We start from the raw sequence: 27,905 nt of genomic DNA, 5'->3' as shown, positions 1-27,905 counted from the left end.
GCATGCTAACACTAAGCTAATGCTAAGCTAGCCAAGAACCCAGAGTGAGGTTAAAGCTGAGTAAACACTGACCCCAGACCAGCACCGTGATAAAGTGAGCTGCTGCTGCTGAACTTGAACAGGTAACAAAGTGATGAGCAGTCAGGCTGCAGGTTTCTACCTGTTCATGTTTCTACAGTAGAATCACTTTGAAGTGTCTTTGTGCTGTTTCATCTTTGATTTGTGTTCATAAACACTCAGAGAAACATCACGTGACCTCATCAGGATCTGTGTTGGTGTGTGGGGCTGTACCTCAGCTTTATGTTGTTACATGCTCATTTGTTCATTTTACACAGTAACATCAAAGTAATGTTATGAGGAGTAATGAAGTAACGTACTCCATTACTTTTAATTAAAGTGTTCTGTGTAATATGTGTAATAATGACTGTTTTGAGTAATGACCAACACTGATCACAACAAAGAGGAAATGCCTCCAACATGCACAAACATTTGAGCCACAACATGCAGTTAATGTGCACAAATGTCTTTGATATGCTGCTCAGTGATGGTGGTGACTGTCAGAGCAGAGCTACTGAGAATCAATAAGTAATATCAATGATGGGATCAGAATCACTAAATTCTTCTCATCCCTGTCAGTATCATACATGTGCTGTATAATGTGATAAATGTAGAGGTGCTGGCTGTTCTCTCACTCTGCTGTTTAGCTGTAAAGGACGCCTCCCTGCCTTTGTCTCATTCATGACCTTTAATAGTCTCTTCTAACATGCAGAGATCTGTATGATCTGTTTCATAGAGTCTAACCAGCCTGTACAGGTAACAACAACAGTCACTGCATCACTGACACACAAACGTCATCTCTGTCAATAACAACATTCATACATGGAATAAAAACACATCAGTGGATCATTGCTGGAGCTGATGTTTGTGCTCCTGGTGCAAAGGCTCTCAGTTTCCTCCTTGAAATAACATCAGTGGTGGGTCAGCGACATGCTTTCTTTCCCTCTCAGGTTTAAATATCTGGGACTCTCCACCGTTTGGTTTTAGAGCTGAAGAAGCTTCTCAGATGAAACGTCTTCCAGAAACTTAAAGACGTCTCTTTTCTCTCCAAGCTCCTTAGATCACATGACCTGGATGACTGAACCTACAGACACATTGACCTGGTTTCATGGTCACATGACAGGTCAGAGGTCAGTTCCTCCTGTTAATGTGAACTCACTGAGTGTTTGTGGTTTACCTCTCAGACTGACTGAAGATGATGATGGAGGAAGAGGAGGACAGAGCAGAGTCTGCAGGGTCCAGCTGTCCGTCTGTGAGGAGTGACCGGTCCAAAGGTGAACCTCCATACTTCAGTGGTGAACCTGGAGCAACGAGGTCAGAGAGCTGTGATGACTCCTTTACATGTTTGTGTTTCCTGGATAAATATGACCTGAAACATCCTCAGATTGTTACAAAGATTCATTAAAAAGAAAACAATGAAAGAGAAAAGATCCAAATGTTCGACTTGGTCATTTGCTGTTTGAGGACAGTGATGCTCATATCTGTGGGGAAAGTGTGACCTGAGTGGGTTCATGTTTGTCTTTAAAGAACAGAGCTGCTCTGATTCTCTTTGTGTCTGATCTGTTAAACATTCTGAGAGGTCACACAGAGACCCAGCAGCTAAAGCCTGGATCATACTGGCTGCTGTTACTCCATCAGGACAACACTGAACCACAGTGGTGTGGATGTAGTGGATAAATCCCACCATACTGATGCTCAGAGTTAACCACAGGGAACAAAACCAGATGTTACCTTCAGATTGTGACCTTTGGAGTGGACGATGCAGATTTCAATAGAGAATAAATGTTGTTGTTTTTCAGCTGTGAAGAAAGAATCTAATTTTCTGAACTTAAGAATTTATGATGCTGGAAACAACATGGAGACTATAACACAACATTTCCACTGTGTTCATAGAATGAATGTAAAACTGTCAGACATTCATTAAATATGCAAAATGTCTACAGAAGCATCAGAGGGTCAGACGTGAAGCACTCAGTGATTTTGATCAAATGACTCATCAGTTATTGATCTGTACTACACTGATCTACCACGTTAGTAAAGCTGGTGTTCTGGTGGTGGAGGGAGACTCGGATCATGTTCTGGTTTTGGAACAGTGATCTGCTGATGGTTCAGTTTGATGAGCTTCTTCAAAATCATCCCTGACATCACCACTGAAAGGACGTCCATGAAAACAGACTGAAAATTACTGATATGTTCACAATCTGAGAGTTTAAAACTTGACAGACTTGATTCAGATGAAGTTATTTGAGCAGAAACTCCTGGATCTTCATCCTGTGTTGATCTAATCCTTCATGGTTCCTCCACAGAGTGGACCAGCAGAGCTCAGAGGTTCCCAGTGGTCAGTCTGCCCAGCAGCATCAAACACAGCTGGACTCCATATTTATGGTCTGTACATGTACAACAACTACTGTTACATCTGTTCTGTTCACAGTCATCTCCATGCTGCTCTTTGTAGACCAGTGGATCGCCAGTGTGTCCAACATGGATCTGATGTTTGGCTCCATGATTTCAGTCTGATTGGCTCATTCATAAATATTCTGTTCCAGCTGCTGGAGGACAACATCATCACTTTTGTGAAGAACGAGCTGAAGAAGATCCAGAAGGTTCTGAGTCCAGGTTACCCAGAATGCTTAGAGAGTCAGAGGAGCAGCAGCAGAGAGGCATTTGTGAAGATCACAGTGGACTTCCTGAGGAGAATGAAGCAGGAGGAGCTGGCTGACCGTCTGCAGAGACGTAAGAGGATTTATCTAAAGATTTAAGCTGCTGGATAAATGAACATTTTCCAGAGATGGAAGATGGAGCAACATGTTTTAAAGATTAGTTCTTTTTGGAATTGAGTGTTTATTTTTCTTCTCATTCAGAACTTCAAGCTGCAGTTTGTCATCGTAACCTTAAATCCACCCTGAAGAAGAAGTTCCAGTGTGTGTTTGAGGGCATCGCTAAAGCAGGAAACCCAACCCTCCTGAATCAGATATACACAGAGCTCTACATCACAGAGGGAGGGACTGCAGAGGTCAATGATGAACATGAGGTCAGACAGATTGAAACAGCATCCAGGAAACCAGACAGACCAGAAACAACAATCAGGCAAGAAGACATCTTTAAAGCCTCACCTGGAAGAGATGAACCAATCAGAACAGTGCTGACAAAGGGAGTGGCTGGCATTGGGAAAACAGTCTTAACACAGAAACACAGCCTGGACTGGGCTGAAGACAAAGCCAACCAGGACATCCAGTTCATATTTCCATTCACTTTCAGAGAGCTGAATGTGCTGAAAGAGGAAAAGTTCAGCTTGGTGGGACTTGTTCATCACTTCTTTACTGAAACCAAAGAAGCAGGAATCTGCAGCTTTGAAGACTTCCAGGTTGTGTTCATCTTTGATGGTCTGGATGAGTGTCGACTTCCTCTGGACTTCCACAAAACTACAATCCTAACTGACCCTAGAAAGTCCACCTCAGTGGATGTGCTGCTGATAAACCTCATCAGGGGGAAACTGCTTCCCTCTGCTCGCCTCTGGATAACCACACGACCTGCAGCAGCCAATCAGATCCCTCCTGACTGTGTTGGCATGGTTACAGAGGTCAGAGGGTTCACTGACCCACAGAAGGAGGAGTACTTCAGGAACCGATTCAGAGATGAGGAGCAGGCCAGCAGGATCATCTCCCATATCAAGACATCACGAAGCCTCCACATCATGTGTCACATCCCAGTCTTCTGCTGGATCACTGCTACTGTTCTGGAGGATGTGCTGGAAACCAGAGAGGGAGGACAGCTGCCCAACACCCTGACTGAGATGTACATCCACTTCCTGGTGGTTCAGGCCAAAGTGAAGAAGGTCAAGTATGATGGAGGAGCTGAGACAGATCCACACTGGAGTCCAGAGAGCAGGAAGATGATGGAGTCTCTGGGAAAACTGGCTTTTGATCAGCTGCAGAAAGGAAACCTGATCTTCTATGAATCAGACCTGACAGAGTGTGGCATCGATATCAGAGCAGCCTCAGTGTACTCAGGAGTGTTCACACAGATCTTTAAAGAGGAGAGAGGACTGTACCAGGACAAGGTGTTCTGCTTCATCCATCTGAGTGTTCAGGAGTTTCTGGCTGCTCTTCATGTCCATCTGACCTTCATCAACTCTGGACTCAATCTGCTCGAAGAACAACAAACAACCTCCAAGAAGTCTGAAACAAGAGAATCTGCAGAGAAACACTTCTACCAGAGTGCTGTGAACAAGGCCTTACAGAGTCCAAATGGACACCTGGACTTGTTCCTCCGCTTCCTCCTGGGTCTTTCACTGCAGACCAATCAGACTCTCCTACGAGGTCTGCTGACACAGACAGGAAGTAGCTCACAGACTAATCAGGAAACAGTCCAGTACATCAAGAAGAAGCTCAGTGAGAATCTGTCTGCAGAGAAAAGCATCAATCTGATCCACTGTCTGAATGAACTGGATGATCGTTCTCTAGTGGAGGAGATCCAACAGTCCCTGAGATCAGGACGTCTCTCCACAGGTGAACTGTCTCCTGCTCAGTGGTCAGCTCTGGTCTTCATCTTACTGTCATCAGAAGAAGATCTGGATGTGTTTGACCTGAAGAAATACTCTGCTTCAGAGGAGGCTCTTCTGAGGCTGCTGCCAGTGGTCAAAGCCTCCAACAAAGCTCTGTGAGTAAATCTGTGATCATGTTTATTTTTAAAATGTTGATTAAAAGTGGTCATAGATTTCTTCCATGACAGATCCATGTCCTAAAACCATGAGCCAGCGTAGTTGTATAGTATAAAAGAAAAAAGGAGAACTTTTGACCACAATATTGTAACTTGAATGAACTTTTGATACAGCCTTTAAACATAAAATTTATGAACAGAATCGGTGACAAAGGGCAGCCCTGGTGGAGCCCATCACCCACCGGACTTATTACTATCCAATGTATTGCCGGCTATGCCAACCAAGCTCTTGCAATGGTTGTAAAAGGATCGAATGGCCATAAAATGTTTCTCAGTTTTATTATTTTCAGTCACATCTGTTTTTGATTATTAACTGAATATTTTAAAATTCAGGCTTTTTATGTTATACAAAACATCATATTTTCTTATGATGTCTTGTATTGATTCTGAAGGAATAGTTTTCATCAGTATCGCAGATACCAGCCTGAATTTTACTTTGTATTGGATCAGAAAGGAAATCAGTGGCATCACACATCACTTACAGCAACTTCAGTACCTCTTCATTTTAATAAACTGGGGGAGGTGCACCAAGATTCAGTATGAGATGAAGAATTATTTTTAACTGTAAGGTTGGAGAAATCTGTTGTTGGAAATTGGAAGAACAGGTCATCTTAAAAATCACTGCATTGTAGTTTTATTCAGGCCCCTTCAATCTGTGATCGCTGTTGCTTTGCATTGTAAACGCTACTATTACAAAAGTCACAAATATTAGTGTATGTGTGTGTTGTTGGGTAATAAACCAAAGGAACATAATCTACCAGCATCTCACTGATTTCTGCTTAAAAACAACAAAAAAAAGCAATAAAGCTCTGATTTGTTTGGTTGATCTTCTCTCCCTTCCCGCTTGATTTCAGACTGAGTGGCTGTAACCTGTCAGACAGAAGCTGTGAAGCTCTGTCCTCAGTGCTGAGCTCCCAGTCCTCCCGTCTGACAGAGCTGGACCTGGGTAACAACAACCTGCAGGATTCAGGAGTGAAGCTTCTGTCTGCTGGGATGAAGAGTCAATACTGCAAACTGGAAACGCTGAGGTCAGATCAAGCAATATCGATTTTTTTTCATCAATTAACATCATTTAATCAATTTCATTTGGAAAAAATTAACATTGTGTGTATGTTTTTTTATTTTTTTAATGAATCCATGCAAGTCACAGTAAACTGCCACATTTGTGTTTTGTAACATGAGGCAATAAGGATTCCAGCATGTCCTGGAAACATACATGCCAACACTCCTGATTTTTCCGGGAGAATCCTGAATTTCAGTGCCCCTCCCGAAAATCTCCCGGAGCCACCATTCTCCCGTATTTCTCCTGATTTTCCACCCGGAAAACAAAATAGAAAAACCATATCCCAGAATTCATAGCCCAGCCAATTCCAGTTTCCAACAATGGCTGCAGCTACTTAGTTTTAATATTGCTCTTAATAGTCTTTCTGGGTCCAAAAATAAACTTTTAACATATTTTCAGGCGAAAATGTCGTATGTTTTGTTTTTTTAATGAATCCATGCAAGTCACAGTAAACTGCCACATTTGTCTTTTGTAACATGAGGCAATAAGGATTCCAGCATGTCCTGAAACAGTGTTGAAATACTATAAATGTAGTAGCTCCTCATGGCACCATGAATATACTTTTAACACAAGTGTTTCATGTCTTCTTGTCATCCTTTCTTCAGACTGAGTGGCTGTAACCTGTCAGACAGAAGCTGTGAAGCTCTGTCCTCAGTCCTGAGCTCCCAGTCCTCCCGTCTGACAGAGCTGGATCTGGGTAACAACAACCTGCAGGATTTAGGACTGAAGCTTCTGTTTTCTGCAGTGGAAAGTCCAAAGTGTACACTTGGGATTCTCAGGTCAGGATTCAGTCTTTTCCGATGATGATTTTAAAAACCGAGTCAGGTCGATAAATGGCTTACTCATTTACAACAGACATGATTTGTTAAATCACCTTATATATGTGTGCTTAAGTTCTGTGCTGCTCTGATTTATTGCCCGTGCTGTCTTTCAGTTCAGCTTTGTCGAGCCTCTGGTAGGATTTCTTTTACATGACCTGTGTACAAACAAAACAGGAAACACATTAAGCTGAAGTAAGATGCACAATTTGAAAAATGGGGCACAAAAAATGTTGCTGCTTTCTGGAAAGTGCGTCTAAGAAGACCCAATGGAGAAAGTGAAGAGAAAAATCAAAGATTAAGAAGAAGAAAATGGCAGAGGCAGTTTCTCTTGGACTGCCTGCAGATGGGGTGAGACTCTAGAAACGGGGACGATTGGAGAAAATGCAAAGAGGCCATATGATAAACCAGGAGATGAATACTCTGGTGTTCTGGGGATAGTGGGGGTGAGAGGGAGACATGCCAGTAAATGATTTCAAGGATCAATTTCAGAGAATCAGAGCTAAGAAACCAAAGCAAGTGGGCAACTAAAAACATATGGACAGACTCATAATTAGGCCAAAGACACATTAAAGCAATTATTACAGGTTTAGAAACAGGGATGGATATGAAGGAGCTTAGCATGAATTTGCATTGAGGAAAGAATAGCAACGAGCATCAGAGGAAACAGGAAAACTAAAAGGATGTACTGGCAGGAATACTGCAGTACTTTAGGAAGAACTACACCAGTTCAGAATGTGGGGAGTACAATAAAGAACATGGATGCAGACAGGAAACAACAGCAGCTGTTGTAAAGTAAATTCAAACTCCATTAAATGCAGCTGGTTGAGTTGAAAACAATGGAGAATGATTGTGTTACGTTGTTTATTCTCTATAGAAATGGAGCAGAAGGAGTGCATGCAGAGCTGGACGTGGGCTGTATATACATGCGTGTATCTGTGTTGTCTGTGAGCAGAGAAAACAAAGCGCTGGAAATGTCCAGTGTATCATAAGCCAGCCAGTCCTGTTACTGCAATTCACTTCTTCACCCGAAAGTGTCACCATCAGGCTTCAACAGCAGTTTCCAGTATTAATAGTGTTAATGAGCTACAGGTCGTATGGATGGGAAAATGTAGAGATGCTGGGCAAACAATATGATCAAATCCACAGTGGGAATAATTGAAGTGATGACGGCAGGTGTAGAGAACAAAAATGAATCATATTGAAATGTTAAATCAGGAAAATCCTGGAGAAGAGGATAGTTCTAATGTTCAGTTTGTAAGGTTGAATTCAAAGCAGCTCTTAAATGCATAAAAATGACTTCACCTGACGTCAGACTGAACAATCGGATTAGCTACTGATATTGATTTAACCCTTTAAGACCTACCATAGAACCAAGTCCGCCAGAGCTTATATTATATTTTTACATGCTGTAGAGCCATTGTTGGGAGCATTTCAAGTTGCTATACATCAATACAACCATTACAGCCTAAATTTTAATAATATGTATGTATTAAGTGCATAGTAATTACATAAATTGCAAAAAAGTGCAATAAACTACAAAAAAATTGAAAATCGTTTTTTTAACATATATTTCTAGATAGAGAAATTTAAGAGGCTTATCCCTCAAAACTGTAAATACAAAAAAGTTGCACAAAATAGTTTCCCACCACAGGAAATTTATTTTGAGTGCCTTCATAGTTTTATTTTTGAAATACACCAATTTTTATATACTGCAGGAAAAACGAAAAAATAAATATTATACTGCAAATTTGCAAAATAACAGCATATGCATCAAAATAAACTATTTCCAGCAGTGCAATATGAGTCCTAAGCATATGTGGAAGGAAACTGTAACCTAGGACAAGCTGATGGCATAAGATGTAAGTACAACTCCTCAGGTTTCATATGCAAAAAAATTATTGCGCTAGCTCACGTGGTTACAGTGCTACCGGGATTTAAAAATAGTTGCGCAAAACGGAGTGTGCCCACTCTGACCAGTTTTAAAGGGTTAAAGCAAGAAAATATGGTATTAGCATTAGCTGCCAATTCCTATTCACCTAAAATTAGCATTACCTGCTAATGGCAGTCTACTTAGCATTAACTCCTCACTAATGTGATGCTAATTCACAATAAATTAGCTTTAGCATTAGCTGCTAGCATCAGCCTACCTAGCACTAGCTGCTCACATTGTTAAAAGGGAAGAGAATACGATATTAGCATTAGCTGGTAATAATTATTCACCCCTAATTAGAATTAGCCACTAATGGCAGCATACTTAGCATTAACTCCTCACATCGTTGTAATGCAAATGAGGCTAACTTGCATTAAATTAGACTGCTGTTATTAGCTAATGCTATTTAGCAGTAGCTGCTCACATTGTTATAAAGCAAAGGAAAACGATATGAGCATTAGGTTCTAATGCGTATTTGCCTTAAATTAGACGTAGGTGCTAATGGCAGCCTACTTAGCATTAGCAGCTCAGATGTTGTAATGCTAGGAAAAAGAGTGTTAGCATTAGCCGTTCACATTGTTATAAAGTTAAGGGAAATAGTGTTAGCATTAGCTACTCACATTGTTAAAAAAGTAAGTGTTAGCATTAGTGCATAATGCTAATTCACGTCAAATTAGCATTAGTTAATAACAGCAGCCTATTTACCATTGGCAGATAATGTTGACCTTGGCCCACTGGAAAAGTTAAGAACTAAAGATTTAGGAGTGTTTCTCGATAGCTCTTTCTCGTTTGAGAAACAAATGAATTCTGTTATTAAAACCAGCTGTAAGGTTTATATTGTTGATTGTCATTTATGCTTAGAAATATTTACTCATATATGCTTAGAGTTTTATAATCGATTGCATAATGATAGAGGTTTGATCCTGAGTAGTCTGTAAAGACTCTGTGTGCCTTCCAGAGTGCTCTGGCATGCAGACAGCACTTGGGGCAATGAGAGAGGTCGTACCCTCTCTTACTGATTTATGGTGTAGGACAGGGGTCTCAAACTTACGGAGCCCCACAGGGGACATGGGAGAAAAAAAAATTAGGGAGAAAAAATAAAAAATTGGGGAGGAAAAAAAAAAATTAAGACGGACTTTTGCGAGATCTCGCAAAACAAACTCGGGATCTCGCAAAAGTATTGCAAGATATCGCAAAAGTTTTAGCCGCATTCTTCGGAGGCCGCCAGCTCGAAGCCGACCGGGAGGTTGAGGCACGATGTGCCGGGAAAGCGGTGTTCCTCCCGGCTGTAGTAGGTCTCGACCTCCTGTTAGCTTCGAGCTAGTGCCCACCAGCTCGAAGCCGACCGGGAGGTCGCGGCACGATGTGCCGGGAAAGCAGTGTTCTTCCCGACTGTAGTAGGTCTCGACCTCCCGTTAGCTTCGAGCTAGTGGGTGTCAGATCTCCAAAAACGTCGGAGCACTTTTGCAAATATGTGATGTCTTGTAAACCGAGCAGGTATCTGACGTTTACAAAACTACATTCACGCCTCAAAATATCTTAAAAGTGTATTTTGTGACCCAGAAAGAGTAATATTACAACTAAGTAGCTGCCGCCATTGTTGGAATTCAACTTTCGCGAGAAAGTTTTGCGGGATCTCGCAATACTTTTGCGAGATCCCGAGTTTGTTTTGCGAGATCTCGCAAAAGTCACTCTTAATTTTTTTTTTTTCTCCCTAGTTTTTTTTTTCTCCCAAATAATTTTTTCTCCCTAATTTTTTTTTCTCAATAATTTTTTTTTCTCCCATGTCCCCTGCGGGGCTCCGTACAGCTCAATTTAGCTGGGGGCCGCTGCAGGCAGAGTCTGGGTGAGGCTGGGCCGCATTAGGTTTTCCACAAGAAAGGCATGGTTAAAAAACTTCCATTCTTCTCAAATCTCTTTATTTTTATTTTTTAACACAAAATATGACAAATAAATAAACAAATTAAGAATTAATAAGAAAATAAATCAATCTGTAATACATAAATAAAATAAGAATAAGATATTTTTAGTCAGTGAACTTATGTGTTTCTTTCAGTCTTCTATATCTGCTGTATTTAGATAAAAATGTCTGTATTAACGGTTCTATAACCTTCTTCTGAACATGAATGGAACACTGTAGAAAATGAACTGTTCTTGTGAACATGGCTTCTCTTGCCTACTCCTTGCTGCTAGAGACCTGGCAGCGTTTCCTCTCACATAGCCGAGCCAGATTTGGCCTGAGGGAGGAAGCAGTTGCGACCCTCAGTATGTCTTGAAGATGATCATCCGTAAGTCTGGACCTGTACTTGGACTTATTGAAGTTCAAAGTGGAGAAGAGCTTTTGGCACAAGTATGTGCTACCAAAAAGGCACATGGTCCGGTTAAACATTCGGGAAAGCCGAGGGAAACTAGGGCTCAATCCTCTCAAAAATTGTCCAAGCTTGTCTGCTTTTCCACTCACCTCCCTGAACTTTGCTTTGAGTTCAGAGTTGCACTGCAGCTCAATGAGCTCCATTTGAAGCACAGAAGGGGCATCTTGCACATCAAAGGAGAAGGGGTCTGCAAAAATTTGAAAGGTGGCTCTGTGTGTCTTGAAGTCAGCAAATCTGTGATCAAATTCCTCCTGTAGCCTCAAAATGACATCAACATACTTGTCAGCACTGAATGGTGTGCCTGCATCCACGAGTGCCTTGCATACTGGGAAATGGCAAAGGTTTGTCTGAGAGAGCTGAGCTTTCCAGAGCGCCAGTTTTGTGGAGAATGCTCTCACGTTGTCATAGGCAGCACTGACAAGTTGCCCCTGGCCTTGTAACGTCTTGTTCAGTACATTAAGCTCATGTGTCATATCAACAAGAAAAGCTAAGTCCATGAGCCATTTGGGATCAGTTAGCACAGGAACACTAACTCCATCCTTCTCCATGAAGGCTTCACTTCTGCTCTCAACTCAAAAAGTCTCTTTAATACATTTCCCCTGCTGAGCCAACGTACCTCAGTGAAGTCGAGCACATCCCCATATTCTGACTCCATTTCCTCTAAAAAAGCTCTGAACCTTCGGTGCTTTAAGCCCCTGGATCTGATTTGGTTGATGCATTTCACAACAATAGACATCACATTGTCAAACTTCAGGCATTTGCTGCAAAGGACCTGCTGATGGATGATGCAGTGCAGAGCAATGGCCTCCTCCACGCCTTCCTCTTCCAGTTTGTTTTGTGCCACCAGTCCATTTTTCCTCCCTGTCATTGATGGCGCTCCATCTGTTGTTATTCCAACAAACCTCTTCCATGGCAAACCAACATTCTCAATGGCATTACACAGCTTGTAAATATCTGCTGAGCGGTGGTCTGGCCATGCATTGGAATTACTGTGAGCAGCTCCTCCATCACTTCAAAACTGTCATCAACACCACGGACATACATTGGGAGCTGGGCAGTGTCGGTGATGTCTGTGGTCTCATCAAGAGCGACTGAGTATACACTGAAACATTTGGCTTTCTCACACAGTTGGTCATAAATGTCACTTGACAGGTCAGAAATGCGATCTGCTGCGGTGTTGGCAGAAAGGCTGATGTTGCTAAACTGACCTTTCTTTCCCGGACAGACTATATTTGCAGCCTGCAATATGCACTTTTAGACAAATGCACCTTCTGTGAATGGCTTCCCTGCTTTAGCAATCATCTCACTAACCACGTGGCTCCGACTGCTGCATTATTCTCTTTGGTTGCTTTATTGAAGGTCATTTCTGCTTCTTTTTCTTGCAACCGTAGCACGGCGATCGGCAGATAAAAAGCCGGTAGCAGTCTCCTTTGTTTTTACGCTCGATGTTCATGTCTTTCATGACGACACGAACACCGTGGCGTTTGCAGATGGTAGAAAGTGCAGGGATAGCGAGTGCAAAAAAGGCGACTGCTCACGGCGCCGGGCTGTTGTTACAGGAGAAAGAAGCGGAAATGACACCGTGACATATAACAAATAACATCAGCTGTTTCTGATGTTAGTTGTTTTGACTGCTTTTACATTATATTGAAATATATGTAATGTTCATGTTTGCTGCAATGCAAACGGAGTGATGCAAATAAAAACATCGAGCCACAAATTGCGAGTGTGGACACTTCATCTCTTTGCTCCTTAAATGCTTTTCTTCTTTTATTGATTTTTATGCTGATTTTTTCCCTTTTTTCCGTATGAGCTTACCTGCGATAGCTTCTGGACACTTATAGATTATTAGGACTAAAGTGTTCTTAACAGAAACAGCAACATTTTTATAGTTACCTTATCCTCAGCGCTCCGTGTGTCTTTGGCCTAGACACAGCTGAAGCCTGATTACAGCCTGGAAGCCTGGAAAGGTGCTAACCGCTAGGCTAACTAGCAACAAGATGCCTTCCCTCTCCACAGATGACTACCACAGCCCCCTGCAGAAGATTGCAGTACTGGAGACAAAAATTCATCGCTTAGAAGTAAACGTGGAGGTAAATGGACTGTGTGGAAATGACACAACCTTGCCTTTTATTCAAAACAATGGCGACGAGCAAGCTAGTACACAGCAAAGGAGCACAGATAACATGACCAAGAAAGTAGACTCTGTGCATTATTATAAATCCTCAAGTGATAATCCCCCCTTGGACTGTCTTGGTGCAAAACCAAGACATAAATCATGTCTCCTGGAAGGGGGAGGACGTATCACGGGCAGAGCACAGCGAGCTGAAATCTCTGAAACCGACTGGCCTTCACTTCCTACGAGACAGAGAAGTTCGAGAGGAAACAGGACTGGACAACTGTGAATAGGAAGGTTAACAACAAACCTCCAAAACAACTGAATGTGAAACTGCACAACAGATTTGCTCCACTATCAAAGGACCCTGGATCTATATCGGACAACCATCCATCTAAAAGCAGCGAAGTAAGGTCTGAAAATCTGTTTAAAAGTAAAAGACCACAGGGAAAGCTAAAGGCTAGGCCTGAAACTCTGATTGTGGGTGACTCTGCCGTAAAGGATGTACAAAGGATGTGCGGTAAGAACACTAAAGTCCTCTGCTTTCCTAACGATATGGTCAACAACCTGAAGGAGAGAATTCTTCAAATTGCAGATGAATATCCAACTGTGACAAACATCGTTCTGCATACAGGGTCAAACGATGTGTCCAAACAACAGTCGGAGGTTCTGAAACGGGACTTTACTGGATTACTAAATACTGTAAACTCTCTGAATGCAGCTGTATTCATCAGTGGACCTGTACCGCCGGTCAGAGGAGGAGACGAGAGATTCAGCAGGTTGTTTACACTGAATAAATGGCTTATATCAGCATGTACTGACCACTCGGTGCATTTTATCAACAACTTTAATATCTTTTGGGAATGCAGGCATCTGTTTAAAGCAAATGGATTTAATTTTAACAAGTCAGGGGTGAAACTGTTCACCTCCAACTTGTTTTATTCCATACGTCATCCATCTGTGCTTGGTGCCAAGGCTGAGATAAACGAGGAGTTATCTCATGAAGAGGAACAAACAGTACTCCAAGAACAGACAAAGCCCAGCAGAAACCTTGAGGAGGAGCTCCATTTGCCCCCACCTGGGAAGAGCCTCAGAAAGGAGAGACATCTGAGGCAAGAAGAGGGGTCCCTATTTGCCTCCAACTCTCTCAACAACACCAACGACCAGGACCAGGGACCACGATCTTCCCCAGTCCCCCAAACCCCTGACAGGCCATCACCCTCCTCCCCCTCCCTTTCTCCCCCCTCCCCACACCTGAAATTCACTGAGGAGATGATGGAGCGGGTCAATGCTGGGCTCAGATCTACCCCCCGGCCCAATCCCTTTTTGTCCCCCATAAACCCCCCACCAGAGCGGCCAAAGGTTCGCCATCGAGCCCCGCCCTCAACAGAGCAATCGAAGTCACATTGCCCAGCCTCGCCCCCCTTAGTTCCTCCTTACCACCTTCATGCTCTGTCTCCGCAGTCTGATGTGTGATGTGTGGAGGGTCCGGGCTGCAAGGATTATGGCAGTGGTGACTTTTCCCAGGAGAAGCTGGGACCCTGTTTACTAGAAGGTTTTAAAATCTCTGTACTTTTAGGTGACAGAAGGAGACATGTGGCCTGGTCAAAACACAGAGAGGTGCACTCTAAAAGATCCTTAAACATAGTAAACATACCTTGTGTGCCACAGACTGCTCCCAAACACGAGGGGACAAGTAATGCCTCTAAAACACTTAAGTTGGCTTTATTAAACGTTAGATCTTTAGCTGGGAAAACATTTTTAATTAATGATTTAATCACTGAGCACAGCCTTGATTTTATGTTTTTAACTGAAACTTGGTTGGACCAAAGTAACAGTAGAGCTGTTCTCATCGAGACGACCCCTCCTAACTACAGTTTTATCAGTGAGGCCAGGGTGAGCAGGAGAGGAGGAGGGGTTGCTGTCTTATTTAATGAATCATTTCAATGTAAGCAGCTATCTCCTGGAAGTTTTCAGTCTTTTGAATATGTGGCTTTACAGCTGAAGGCCACATCCAAAGTTGTGTTTCTTAATGTTTACAGGCCTCCCAAATACTGCACAGACTTTTTTAATGACCTCAGTGAACTGCTGTCTGTGATCTGTGTTGATTTTGACTGTGTAATTATTGTTGGGGATTTTAACATCCATGTGGACAACCCTCAGGACAAAGGGACTAAAGACCTGAGTAACACTCTGGGCAACTTTGGGCTGACTCAGCATGTAACAGAGGCCACACATAATAGAGGACACACTCTTGACCTACTGATCTCCAAAGGCCTGAGCATTTCAAAGGTTACTGTGTCTGATGTGGGCCTGTCTGATCATTACTGTGTTTTCTTTGAAAGTAAAATCTCAGCCCACACAAATATATCAACAACAGTGATCACAAAACGGTGTATAACTGAACACAGTAGTGCAATTTTTAACCAGGTCTTCCCATTAACACCTGACCTGTCCAGAGGGTCAGTCAATGAGCTCGTCAATAGCTTCAATGCTAACATGTTAAATGTAATGGACACTATTGCTCCCATTAAGGTGAAGGTTATCTCTGGAAGGAAAAAGTCTCCATGGAGAAATTCCACACTGGTGAAAAATGAAAAAAGAGAGTGTAGGAAAGCTGAGCGCAGATGGAGAAAAACAAACCTCCAGATTCACTATGACATCTATAAAGAGAAACTTCACAATTATAATTTTCAACTGAGGAATGCAAGGAGGTCCTACTTCTCTGACATCATCACTAAAAACAGCAATAATGCTCGGGTCTTATTTTCTACAGTTGACAGGCTAACAAACCCTCCTGTGTCAGTGGCAGCTGAACTTCATTCGACCATGGCCTGCAATGACTTTGCCAAATTCTTCACAGAAAAAATCCAAAATATTAGACAAGCAATTGGTACATCAACAGCAGATCCAGGATATGTACTGTGTCCACCAAAAAACTGTTTAAACACCATGAAACAGTTTCACCCGATTAACAGCAAAGACCTGGAGGACATCTTAGGTCAACTGAACAACTCCTCCTGCTGTTTAGATGTCCTGCCAACAAGTTTTTTCAAAAAGGTCTCAAAGACTTTAGAGTCAGACCTGTTACAGATCGTGAACTTTTCTTTATTATCAGGTGTGTTTCCAGAATCACTAAAAACTGCTGTAATCAAACCTATACTGAAAAAGGACAACCTTGACAAGACACAAATGAACAACTACAGGCCGATCTCAAATCTCCCATTTTTAAGTAAGATCATTGAAAAAGCAGTTTCTCAACAGCTCAGTTACTTCTTAAAAAAGAATAACTGCTACGATGCCTTCCAGTCAGGTTTTAGACAGAACCACAGCACTGAAACCGCTCTGACCAAAGTGTTTAATGACATATGTCTGAATACAGACAGTGGAAAAATGTCAGTCCTAGTTTTACTGGATCTCAGTGCAGCATTTGATACAGTTGACCACAACATATTACTCAAACGACTGGAGAACTGGACAGGTCTTTCAGGAACTGTACTAAACTGGTTCAAAACATACTTAGAAAACAGGAAATACTTTGTATCAATAGGTAACTTCACATCTGAGCAGACAAGTATCACATGTGGAGTTCCCCAAGGTTCCATCTTGGGACCCCTTCTGTTTAACATTTACATGCTCCCACTGGCACAGATTATAAAGAACAACAAAATAAACTATCATAGCTATGCAGATGACACACAAATATATATCACAATGTCACCAGGAGACCAAGGCCCTGTACAGACTCTTGGTAAATGCATTGAGGAAATTAATGACTGGTTGTGCCACAATTTTCTCCAGCTAAACAAAACAAAACTGAGGTAATAGTCTTTGGCGCCAAAGAAAAACGATTACAGGTCACCAGAGAACTTCAATCTATACATCTAAAAACCACAAACCAGGTGAGAAATTTGGGTGTAGTGATGGATGCAGACCTAAACTTAGAAAAACACATTAAGACAATAACAAAGTCAGCTTACTATCACCTCAAGAATATTTCAAGGATAAAAGATCTGATGTCTCAACAGGACCTGGAAAAACCTGGTTTAGGACCAAAATACATCAGTGACCTCCTGACCCAGTATGAACCTTCCAGATCCCTCAGGTCATCTGGATCCGGTCTTTTATCAGTTCCCAGAGTCAGAACCAGACACGGAGAAGCTGCATTCAGCTTTTATGCTCCTTATATCTGGAACAAACTCCCAGAAAGGCTCAGATCAGCTGAAACACTCAGTTTATTTAAATCCAGGTTGAAGTCTCACCTATTCTCAGCTGCATTTGAATAAAGCACCAAATCCACACTTTTAAGCTTAAATCTCAAAAGTTACATTAACTACTGATTTTATCTACTGTTCTGATTTTATCTACTGTTCTGATTTTATCTGTTTTGATTTTATATACTGTTTTGTTTGTTTGTTTGTTTGTTAAGTGGGTTTAGAGCTCTGGGTAGCTCCCCAGCTGGGTCTAGACTGGGTCTAGAGAGTATTTTAAATTCAGGGAATTTAAAATAGAAAGTAGCTCGTCCACAGAAGGACTGGTAGCTCCCCTTATGATAAGGGTTCAGATCGCGCGAACAGGTGTGAATGTGTGTGTTTAGTTAGTTAGTTTGTTTGTTTGCTTGTTTTAATCAATTTTAAATCATGCTTTTTATCTGTTTTTGTTTCTAATGTCTCTGTAAAGCACTTTGAATCACCTTGTTGTTGAATTGTGCTATACAAATAAATTTGCCTTGCCTTGCCTTGCCTACGGTGCGACCCTATAATTAGTCCGGGTTACCGGGGACTGTTGTTGCCAATGAACAGGTGTCGCTATATGACTGCAGACTAAATTGGGCTGCATTGAGTTCATGACTTTTCTTTTATCCCGCCGCCTACGCATCACTGTGAGAGTTAATATGAGATCTCTCTCTGTGGAAAAATAACTTTAAATCCCACTGACGTGTGTATAAATCTATATACGTATAATGTCCCGCTGGGCAGCAACTTAAAAAACCAACTTTTTTTGAAGTGTTGTGAACGCAGCGCGCTGGGGCGAATGTCGGCGCTTGCCCAATAGAAAGGAGGAAGCCAGCCAGGCACAGGAAAGAAAGAAACACTCCAGGGCAACGCTGCTGGAACTTTGACTCATTAAGAAATGTTTCCCTGCTTGCATCAAGCCCGGCTGGTGTCCCCTGAGATCCATATCCCACCCTGATTGGTGGGTTAATTCAGCTCCGCCCACAACACTGTAAAGTGTCATACATTATCAAACTAACATTACATTTTCATATTAAGGTGGGGCCAAAAACGATCGTCCTGCGGGCCGCAATTGGCCCGCGGGCCGCGAGTTTGAGACCCCTTGTGTAGGAGGACACCTACTCTGTGTCTGGTTAAGTATAAGAGCCCTTTGTTAGGGGGACCGCTGGACTCTTAGCACCAGCTTTGGGGTCACAGGGTCACATCTGGAACACACACACACACACACACACACACACACACACACACACTATGCACAGACTGGTACTCTTTGTTCATACCTGTGTAAGACGTCATGTGTTAATGAACTTGTGCATATTCATGTAAGCTCAATAAAGGCAAGGCAAGGCAAGGCAAGTTTATTTGTATAGCACAATTCAACAACAAGGTGATTCAAAGTGCTTTACAGAGACATTAGAAACAAAAACAAATAAAAAGCATGATTTAAAATTGATTAAAACAAGCAAATAAACTAAATAACTAATTAACAAACAAACAAACAAACAAACAAAACAGTATATAAAATCAAAACAGATAAAATCAGAACAGTAGATAAAATCAGTAGTTAAATGTAAGTTTTGAAATTTAAGCTTAAAGGTGTGGATTTGGTGCTTTATTCAAATGCAGCTGAGAACAGGTGAGTCTTCAACCTGGATTTAAATAAACTGAGTGTTTCAGCTGATCTGAGGCTTTCTGGGAGTTTGTTCCAGATATAAGGAGCATAAAAGCTGAATGCAGCTTCTCCGTGTCTGGTTCTGACTCTGGGAACTGATAAAAGACCGGATCCAGATGACCTGAGGGATCTGGAAGGTTCATACTGGGTCAGGAGGTCATTGATGTATTTTGGTCCTAAACCATTCAGAGCTTTATAGACCAGCATCAGAACTTTAAAGTCTGATGCCCCCAACCGGTCATGTCCGGTTGGGGGCCTTTTTCTGACCATTTCCTCGTGGCTGCGTGCAGCGGGGCTAGGGGAGGGTCTGTGGTGATGGACGTGGGTTACTGACCTGGTAGCCTGTCTCCCCCTGGGTGGGTCCGGGATGGGCGTGAGGGTCTGGGGGCGCTCCATCTCTGGGCCGGGGCCCTGGCTGGGCCTCGGGGCCTTGGGTCCTGGTTTGTGTGTTGCCGGGGTTGTGGGCGGGTGGGTGCATGGGAGCCCATCCCTGGCGCAGGGTGCCGCCGGTGTGTCGAGTCGCCTGTGGGGCTCTTCAACCGGTGGGGGAGATTGTTACACCTTGCAGGAGCTTTCTTCCCCTCAGGAACTCTCTGCAGGAGGGGGAGATACAGGAGAGGTGGAGGAAGATCTCAGCCTGGGCGTCTATTGTCTCATGTAGTCTGGAAGACGAGTGGATGGTGGGGTGGGTGCAGTTTTCTCTGTGGTGGGGTTGGGTGGACTGTCCCGGGCTCTGTGGGGCCGGGGGGCGCTGCTGCGCTGGACCCCGGTCTGGATGGGCCTGGGCCCCCCTTTCCCTGGCGGGTCGCGAAGTGTGGGAGTGCCTACTGGGGTAAGCGGGGGAGCTGGCCCCAGGGAGGGGTCACCTGCCCCTCCCTTCCTTCCCTCCCCATCTCCAGCTGCCTCCCTCCTCCTGCTCCTCCACAACCACCCACACATGCAGGGCCTTGGAGTAGGGGTATGTCACCAGGATGCAGAGGAGGCTACCCCCCCCCCCCCCCCCCCCCCCTCTGTCCCCTTCTGGCTGCCTCTGCCTCAATTTTATCCCACAACTTAGACATTCACATTACTCACACCCTCATTACACATACATATAGGATCTTGGGGGTGGGCACGATACACGGAGTCCAAGTTACCATCAGGGTGTACGCCTCACCCCTGGCGTCGTTGCCCACCTCTCAATTTTAAATACATGTAGACATTGAGGGCTAGCAGGAGGGACTATGCGCTTACCTGCTGCTCTCTGGCAGGTAGCTCTATGCCCTCCTGGGTTTTAATTGCACCTTAGAACACACATGCATCAACACTACAATGAGCGGGTGGAGGGAGGTTTGGAGTCTTCTCTCACCCCCATTCTCTGCGGCCTACTGGAGCGGGGGGGCTAGGAGGAGTGGGCCATCCGACTGCGGTCTGGGGCCTCCCTGCTGCTGCGGAGTCGGGGCGGTCTGCCTCTCCCCACCGCAGGGAAAAGGGTAACACCACCTGGGTCTGGGTGCAGTTCCCCCCTCCAGGGGCAAGGGTACCTAGACCCGGTTAGTAGAGTACGCTTGGGGAGTGTGATCGTGTATACAGCGTCCCTTTATGTCTGTCTCCACGTCGGTTGAGTGTGAAGTACATATGAGAGCATGAGGGTGGGAATGGATGTTTGTGTCTGTGTGTGCCTGTATGTCTGTGTCTATATGTCAGGTTGGGTATCAGACGCCACCTCTCTGGGGACATCTCGGGCCCTCCAAGGTTTGGAGGCCTATCTCCACCCACCACCACTTCCCCTGCCGGTGGCGGACTCCCTCAGGTATCGGTGTGTTGGTGGTTCTTTGTATCTGGGGGTGGGTGTCCGGGTACACACCGGCTCACTCCTTGGCGGCCGCTTATTGGGGCTCGCTCGGGCCACTTTGGAGGTGGGGTGCCCCCGGCCTCTCGGCCTGGGGCTCGGTCACTCAGGCACAGCTGGCTGCCGGCGGAGCTCACGGGCGCGTCACTGCAACTCCCCCTGGCTTCTGCTCCGCGGCTGCTGAATGAGCTCTCATCTGGGACTCTCCTCAGCTCTTTCTGGGACAGTGGCGCGGCTGCCCCTCTGTGGGTCTTCCTTGGTCTCTTGTGTTCTGGGTGCCTCTGGATGTCTGGAGTTTTGATCTCCTCCATACCTGCTTGATACCATAGAGGACAGGGCTGTGGCTCCCCACACTCTCTAGCAGATCATTACATGGAGAAACCTTTGGAATGCAAGCATGCTGATCCACACAGGTATGCACACAGGTGTACACATGGGTATTCACAGATGCGGACTACAGCTTTCTTGGCTGCTGCCTCAAAGCACACTGTGCGCTGTCTATCTTGCGTGCTGCACAATATCGTTTATTATTTAGTAACTATTGATATCTATGACTAGCTAGTTTATTGTGATGGTGCTTTTTTTTTTTATTATTATTATGTTGCTCTTTGTTGTTTGCTGTCTCCCCTGTTTTTTTTGTTTTTCTTTCTCTCCATACAGGTGACCCAGGAGTTTGTTTTTTTTTTTTTTTCTCTCTCTCTTCCCCCCCTTCTCACCGTCTCTTCTCCCCTTTGGTTTTCTTTCTTCCTCTCCCCCTCTTTCTTTCATTCTTTCCCCCTGTCCTATTAAAAAAAAAAAAAAAAAAAAAGGATGACAAAGGATGAACTGAAGCTCCGCCATCACGTGATGTCACATGCTGCTGTTTCTGATGTCACTTCCAAAAAAAAACAAAAAAAACAAAAAAACCCCAAAAAACTTTAAAGTCTATCCTCTGACGGACAGGCAGCCAGTGTAAAGACCTCAGAGCTGGACTGATGTGGTCCACTTTTTTGGTCTTAGTGAGGACTCGAGCAGCAGAGTTCTGAATGAGCTGTAGTTGTCTGACTGATTTTTTAGGTAGACCTGTAAAGATGCTGTTACAGTAATCAAGCCTACTAAAGATGAATGCATGGACTAGTTTTTCCAGGTCCTGTTGAGACATCAGATCTTTTATCCTTGAAATATTCTTGAGGTGATAGTAAGCTGACTTTGTTATTGTCTTAATGTGTTTTTCTAAGTTTAGGTCTGCATCCATCACTACACCCAAATTTCTCGCCTGGTTTGTGGTTTTTAGATGTATAGATTGAAGTTCTCTGGTGACCTGTAATCGTTTTTCTTTGGCGCCAAAGACTATTACCTCAGTTTTGTTTTTGTTTAGCTGGAGAAAAAAGAGCAGTGTTACGAGGGAGCAGACGAGAGCGACTGAGGTCAAGTGAAGGAACGGCGCTGTCACAGTTCTCTCCCTCATCAATTGTCTTGTTCCAGCGGTGGGTCTGTGCTAGACGACCCATCACCAGCTTTTTCCAGCTTTTCCCACTGGTTACCAGTACGTGGTAGAATCCACTTCCAGATCTGGTTGTCTTTAAATCTGTGAATGGATTGGCTCCATCTTATCTCTCTTTAACAAAAGAATCCAAGTGGAGCCCTCAGGTCTGCAGATAAGCAGCTTCTGACCAGAACTAGACGTAAAAACAGAGGTGAGCTTTATCGATGGCTGCAGCCAAACTCTGGAACAGTCGCCCTTCACATCAGGTCGTCACCAACACTGGACATTTTTAAAAGCCGGTTGGAAACACATTTGTACTCTGTAGCTTTCAATCCTGACCAGTCTTTATAGTCATTACTGTGTATGTTTCCTATTTTCTCTCTACTCTGTGCAGCACTTTGGCTCAAGCTGTTTTTAAATGTGCTGATAAATAAATGTAGATTTCTTTGACTAAAACAGTGGAGCCGAGCTTTGAGCTCAGTGTGTAACAGTGTGTGTGTGAGAGCCATGTAATGTCCATGTGTGCATGCTGACTGTGCTGCTCTGACCCCCCTCCTCCTTTCAGGGTGGAGCCTGCTGGAGTCCGATGGTTGAGACCAGGTCTGAGGAAGTGTAAGTGTGTTTTTAATGGGATTCATGAAAACAAAGCAGCACACATTCAACCATCTTCATCATGTCAGGAGTCATCATCAAAGTCTCAATCAATGAACAGATGATGGATCAATAACTGCAGCTGGATTGTGTTTGTTCTCTCCATCAGATTCCTGTCAACTCACAATCGACACAAACACAGTGAACACAAAGCTCCAACTGTCTGACAACAACAGGAAGGTGACACGTGTGGAGGAGGTTCAGTCATATCCTGATCATCCAGACAGATTTGATGTTTATCAGCTGCTGTGTAGAAATGGTCTGACTGGTCGCTGTTACTGGGAGGTCGAGTGGAGAGGAAACGTTTATATATCAGTGAGTTACAGAAGCATCAGAAGGAAAGGAGACAGTGATGACTGTGTGTTTGGATGGAATGATCAGTCCTGGAGTCTGATCTGTGATTTAAATGGTCCTCGTTATGTCAGGCACAATAAAATAAAAACATCCATCTCCTCCTCCTCCTCCTCCTCCTCTGTCTCTAACAGAGCAGCAGTGTATGTGGACTGTCCTGCTGGCACTCTGTCCTTCTACAGAGTCTCCTCTGACACTCTGATCCACCTCCACACCTTCAACACCACATTCACTCAAACTCTTTATCCTGGGTTTATGGTCTGGTCTGGTTCCTCAGTGTCCCTGTGCTGAGTGGAGTGTAAAGAGTGTCTCCTGTTACAGAAACACTCTGACTGTTGAACAGATAGTTCAGTCTGTACATGTCTGTCTCTTTCACTCACAAACACGTTTTCAGATTCATGGATTCAATCAGTTGATGTTTGAAACTCTTCTAAATGATTCCTTGTAAACTTCTTCCTCTTCAGTCACAAACAAACAGGAAGTGATGTCACATGTGTTCCTGTCCACACAGCAGAATGAGTCTATTGCTGACAGTGATGTACAAACAGAGTGAGCATTTCTGAGGCCCAAAATAAACTGAGTAGTTCACTGAATGAACAATGGACTGTGAGCTCAGTTCCTTCATCATTAGTATGGATTATATATGTATATGTATTATATTAGTATCATATATATCAGGTGCTGCTGCTTTCAGTCATTGTGCAAATGTGCTGTTTGTAAGCTTGTAAAGCTGCAGTCAGCTGAGACTGAAGAAGTCACCTGATCAGTGAGCAAACGTTTCTGAAAACGTCCAGATGAACAGAATCAACCTTTTGGGATCAGCCAGCAATGCAGCATCATTGTTGTTCAGCTTCAGAGGTTTGCAGGAATGAACTGATGACCAGAAACAGCTGCAAAGTCCAAGAAAATACCAGCTGGAGTTCAGCTGCATTTGAAGAAGTCAAAGAAAAGTAAGGATGGCAAAGGGCGACGTTTTCTTCCAAAGAGCTGCAAACATGGTCGACGCCTCATTAGAAGAATCATCTGGACATTTGTGAGGAACTCTAACCAAGAAAGCAACGTCACACAGATCCAACAGACAGTTTCCATGACTGCAAGTGTTGAGTGGAAAAATGCTACATTGCATTATTGCATCCTCTCACCACAGGAGGCGCTGTTGGCACCACTGATTGCTGATCAGCTGTTCTCTGATGATCTGATTGATACTGTGAATAACGGGACTCACTGAACTCTGTGACACAGTGAAGATTACAGAGTTTAACTTCACCCTTTAAGACTGACCACAGAACCAAGTCCGCCAGAGCTTTTGTTATATTTTTACATGCTGTGGAGCCATTTGTGGGAGCATTTCAAGTTGCTATACATCAATACAACTGTTATAGCCCTAATTTTAATAATATGTGTGCATTAAGTCCATAGTAAGTACATAAACTGCAAAAAAAACCTCTGCTCATCCATCTCTGTGTGTATCAGGATACATTTGGTTCATAATACACAGAAAAATCAGAGTTATTACCTGTAATAAATGTGAAAGATTCCTGCAGTGATAACCAGGCAGGACTGAAACACATCCAAGCTGTCACCACGGTAACAGCACCGCCCATCCACAGGTGAGGGGAGGAGCAAAAAGAGGGACTTTGACCATTTTATACTAAAAACACTCAACTAATGTTTCTAATATGAAACAAATAAGCCCACATTAATGTGAGCGTTTATTAAATAATAATAATGATGATTTCCTCCTGATCTCATTTCCACAGCAGAGAAAACTGTGGTGTATATTGAGGTGGAGGGTGTGGTCTGTGGCTCAGGTGTAGAGTGAGGGTGGGGTGCACCACAGCAGCATGCTGGGACTGCTGAGGGTGGAGGAGGGAGTGATGATGACATCAGAGCTGCAGCACAGAGACCAGTGAACACACAGTCTGTTCATCTTTGCATAGATACAATATACAGCACAATATTGAATGACAGACACGCTGTGGGAGCTTCCACAGATACACTGACGTCAGCATCCAGAGTCCTCCTGCTGCTCCCCCCTCAGAGCCCCGTGATCAGCACCAACACATTCAGTTAGATGACAGAGTCCAGCTGCAGCTAGAATCAGCTCCCCTCTGTGAACAACAGCACAGCGTCAGTGTTTCACACTCAGTGAAAGGAGGAAACAGCAGAAGAACACCATGTGTGCTACGTTTCCCAGGACACACTACAAACTGCACAAATACAGAGCAGCACGTGGAAGGACCTGGAGCTGCATTTACAGAGCTGCAGACAGCGTGATGTCCTGTATGGACAGGTGGAAGGAACCAAGTCCTCAGCTGGAACACTCGTGTTTGTCCACAGACAGGAAACACAGCAGGAAACTTCCTCACAGAAGTGCAGCTCATGGATAACACACTTCCTGTCAGTCAGAATGAGGCTGCAGCCAAACACAGAAAGGTGTTTTTGTCCAGATGAGCCCAGAGAAGAAACACGAGTGTTCACAGACATCAGAAGCTCAGAGAGGTGAAACATGAGGTTGGAGTCCTCGTCAGCATCCAGAAGAGCTGCTGTGAAACCCTGAGTACTCATGACAGACTCTGATGGCACAAACACATCATGATTCAAACAGAAAGACAAACATGGAGCTCCTGATCCTCCTGCATGAGAACAAGCTGACATGAGCGCTGTGTCTGAGAGTGTCTCCCTGTCACAGTGACAATAACACAGCTGCTGCTCACAGTCATTAAACTGACCTGAGGTCAGCTGTGCTCCTTACATATGAACCATGTGACCTCACATCAGTGCTGTGGATGACTGTAGTCATAGAAGAGTAGAGCTGTAGCAGGTGGTGTGAGGAGGAGGTGGTGTATTGTAGTTAACGCAGTACTGAAACACTCCAGCAGAGGGCGCTGTTAATTCCTTATTGTAACACAGTTACTGTGTGCAGTTAGACTTCATACATAATCTGCACTTATTTCCATCAGACATGCTGTCAGTAAATGATTGGTTTCTATTGATTCTACTTCCTGTTGACTCGTTTGATGACAGTGAAACAATCACAGCTGATTGTGTGATGATGTAAACTGTCACTGTTACATTCAGTGTGTGTGACATAATGTTAGTGCAGGCTGATAACAGCCTGGTTCTGTTAGAAACACATGAACGTGTCCATAGATCAGTGTGTGTTTAACATGAGAGCTTCAGCCCTGCTGATGTGTTAAATAAAGACATGCAGGAAAACTGATGAGACTCTGAAATAACTCTTTATATTTATAATGTAACTCTGCATCAAAAGAACAACAAAGGATCCCAGACAGGTTTCTGTGAACAAAGACCATTCTGATGTTTCTGTGTTTCTAACGCTTTGACATTATTAGTAAACAGACTGCAGTGAGTAGCATTTATAAAGAGCTTCTATATAAAGATATGACAGCTGTTTGACAAGTTTATCACTCTGTGTTTGGACCTGATCAGTCCAGCTGTTTACTTGAAACATGTTCATTTACCTGTTCTGTTATATTCATGTTCTTGTCTCTGTTGAAAACACATTTTAATGTCCCTCAGATTTTTCTCCCAGATGAATAAATATAAAAATGACACAAACTGACTGCAGCTACTTTTTGTCCTTTCTGTCAAAAACCTTCATGTGACTCATGAGAGACACGTTTCAGCTGTTTGTGACAGATCAGAGGCCAACAAGTCATTTATAACACTTTCCATCATTGTTTAAAGTTCTCAGTGTTTCTGTGTTGCTGCGTATAGGATCTCCCAGCATCATCACTGTGCTGTCCAATCATTGTGTGCGAGGTTACCCTTATAGTGCGATGTGTGTTTGCACAAAGAGAAGCATGTGTGTCAAATATAAATAAGCACAGAACAGAAACAGCTGCTCGTTTCTTCTGTTTAGAGTCAAGTTAGTGTTTTGTGTCTTTGTTTGAGGCCTGATGTCGAGCAGAGGTGTGTGTAACTGCACTGGTCTGTTATATGTGTGAAGTGTGTGCTTCTCTTCAGCATCATCTTTGTCACTGCTGATTCCTTTGTGTCATCATGTGTTGAGAAGAGAGAACAGTTATAACGGAGGAGCAAAAGGAAGCCCTGAAATCTGCATCAACAAGGAAGTGTTGGCTCACCAGTGATCCCAGCAGAGCCACTGGTTTGGCTACAGTTGTTCTAGATTCAATGATGTTGCTGCTACAGACACATGTCAGCATCTTTATTGAATTTAATATGAAGCAGAAGAAGAGGAGAACAAGTCCGGCGAGGAGGCAGCAGCTCTTAAAGATGAAACAGCAGCTCAGCCCTGAGCTCAGAGAGCTGCACATGAAAAAGCTCCTCAAGCAGATCCTGTCAGAGGTTTGTCATCAACAGCAGGAACTGTTCACATCATAGGATGAAGATGCTGTCAGCTGGATGAAGAAGGTTATTTAATGCAAACGTTCACACTGAAGTCAAATTGTTGTCGTGTTGAACAGATTCATGTACTGATCGTCTCCAGAATGTTAGAAGAGCTTCAATGAATCATTAGAAACAACTTACAGCTGCACAGCTGTGTCAAACACATCTGTGTGTCATTGTGGGATTGTTGTGTTTCTACATGTGACACACGTCTAAAACATGCACACAATCTGAACACAAACAGGGAC

The 27,905-nt window shown here is 43.6% G+C and overlaps 1 protein-coding gene across 1 annotated transcript; it reads left to right on the top strand.

The window, feature by feature from the left end:
* Positions 1-23,854, top strand: LOC112432785 (protein NLRC3-like). Its single transcript, XM_076889119.1, has 9 exons — positions 1-122; positions 1,242-1,371; positions 2,364-2,442; positions 2,604-2,790; positions 2,919-4,716; positions 5,631-5,804; positions 6,445-6,618; positions 22,847-22,893; positions 23,042-23,854. The coding sequence occupies exons 2-9, from the start codon at positions 1,253-1,255 to the stop codon at positions 23,572-23,574; spliced, it is 3,111 nt and encodes a 1,036-aa protein (XP_076745234.1). The 5' UTR covers positions 1-122; positions 1,242-1,252; the 3' UTR covers positions 23,575-23,854.
* The last annotated feature ends 4,051 nt before the right edge of the window (positions 23,855-27,905 follow it).

Source organism: Maylandia zebra, linkage group LG2 (assembly GCF_041146795.1).
Source record: "Maylandia zebra isolate NMK-2024a linkage group LG2, Mzebra_GT3a, whole genome shotgun sequence".
NCBI classification, from domain to species: domain Eukaryota; kingdom Metazoa; phylum Chordata; class Actinopteri; order Cichliformes; family Cichlidae; genus Maylandia; species Maylandia zebra.
Note: the sequence above shows the minus strand (reverse complement) of the source record. Positions and strands in the feature narration are given on the sequence as shown.

What these genes read in the sequence shown, in the direction of transcription:
- LOC112432785 (XM_076889119.1), top strand. Translation starts at nt 1,253, where the DNA reads ATGATGATGGAGGAAGAGGAGGACAGAGCAGAGTCTGCAGGGTCCAGC. An exon ending in AGCTGGACTCCATATTTATG is followed by an intron (nt 2,443 to 2,603) that starts GTCTGTACATGT and finishes ATTCTGTTCCAG; the next exon opens with CTGCTGGAGGACAACATCAT. An exon ending in TGCAAACTGGAAACGCTGAG is followed by an intron (nt 5,805 to 6,444) that starts GTCAGATCAAGC and finishes TCCTTTCTTCAG; the next exon opens with ACTGAGTGGCTGTAACCTGT.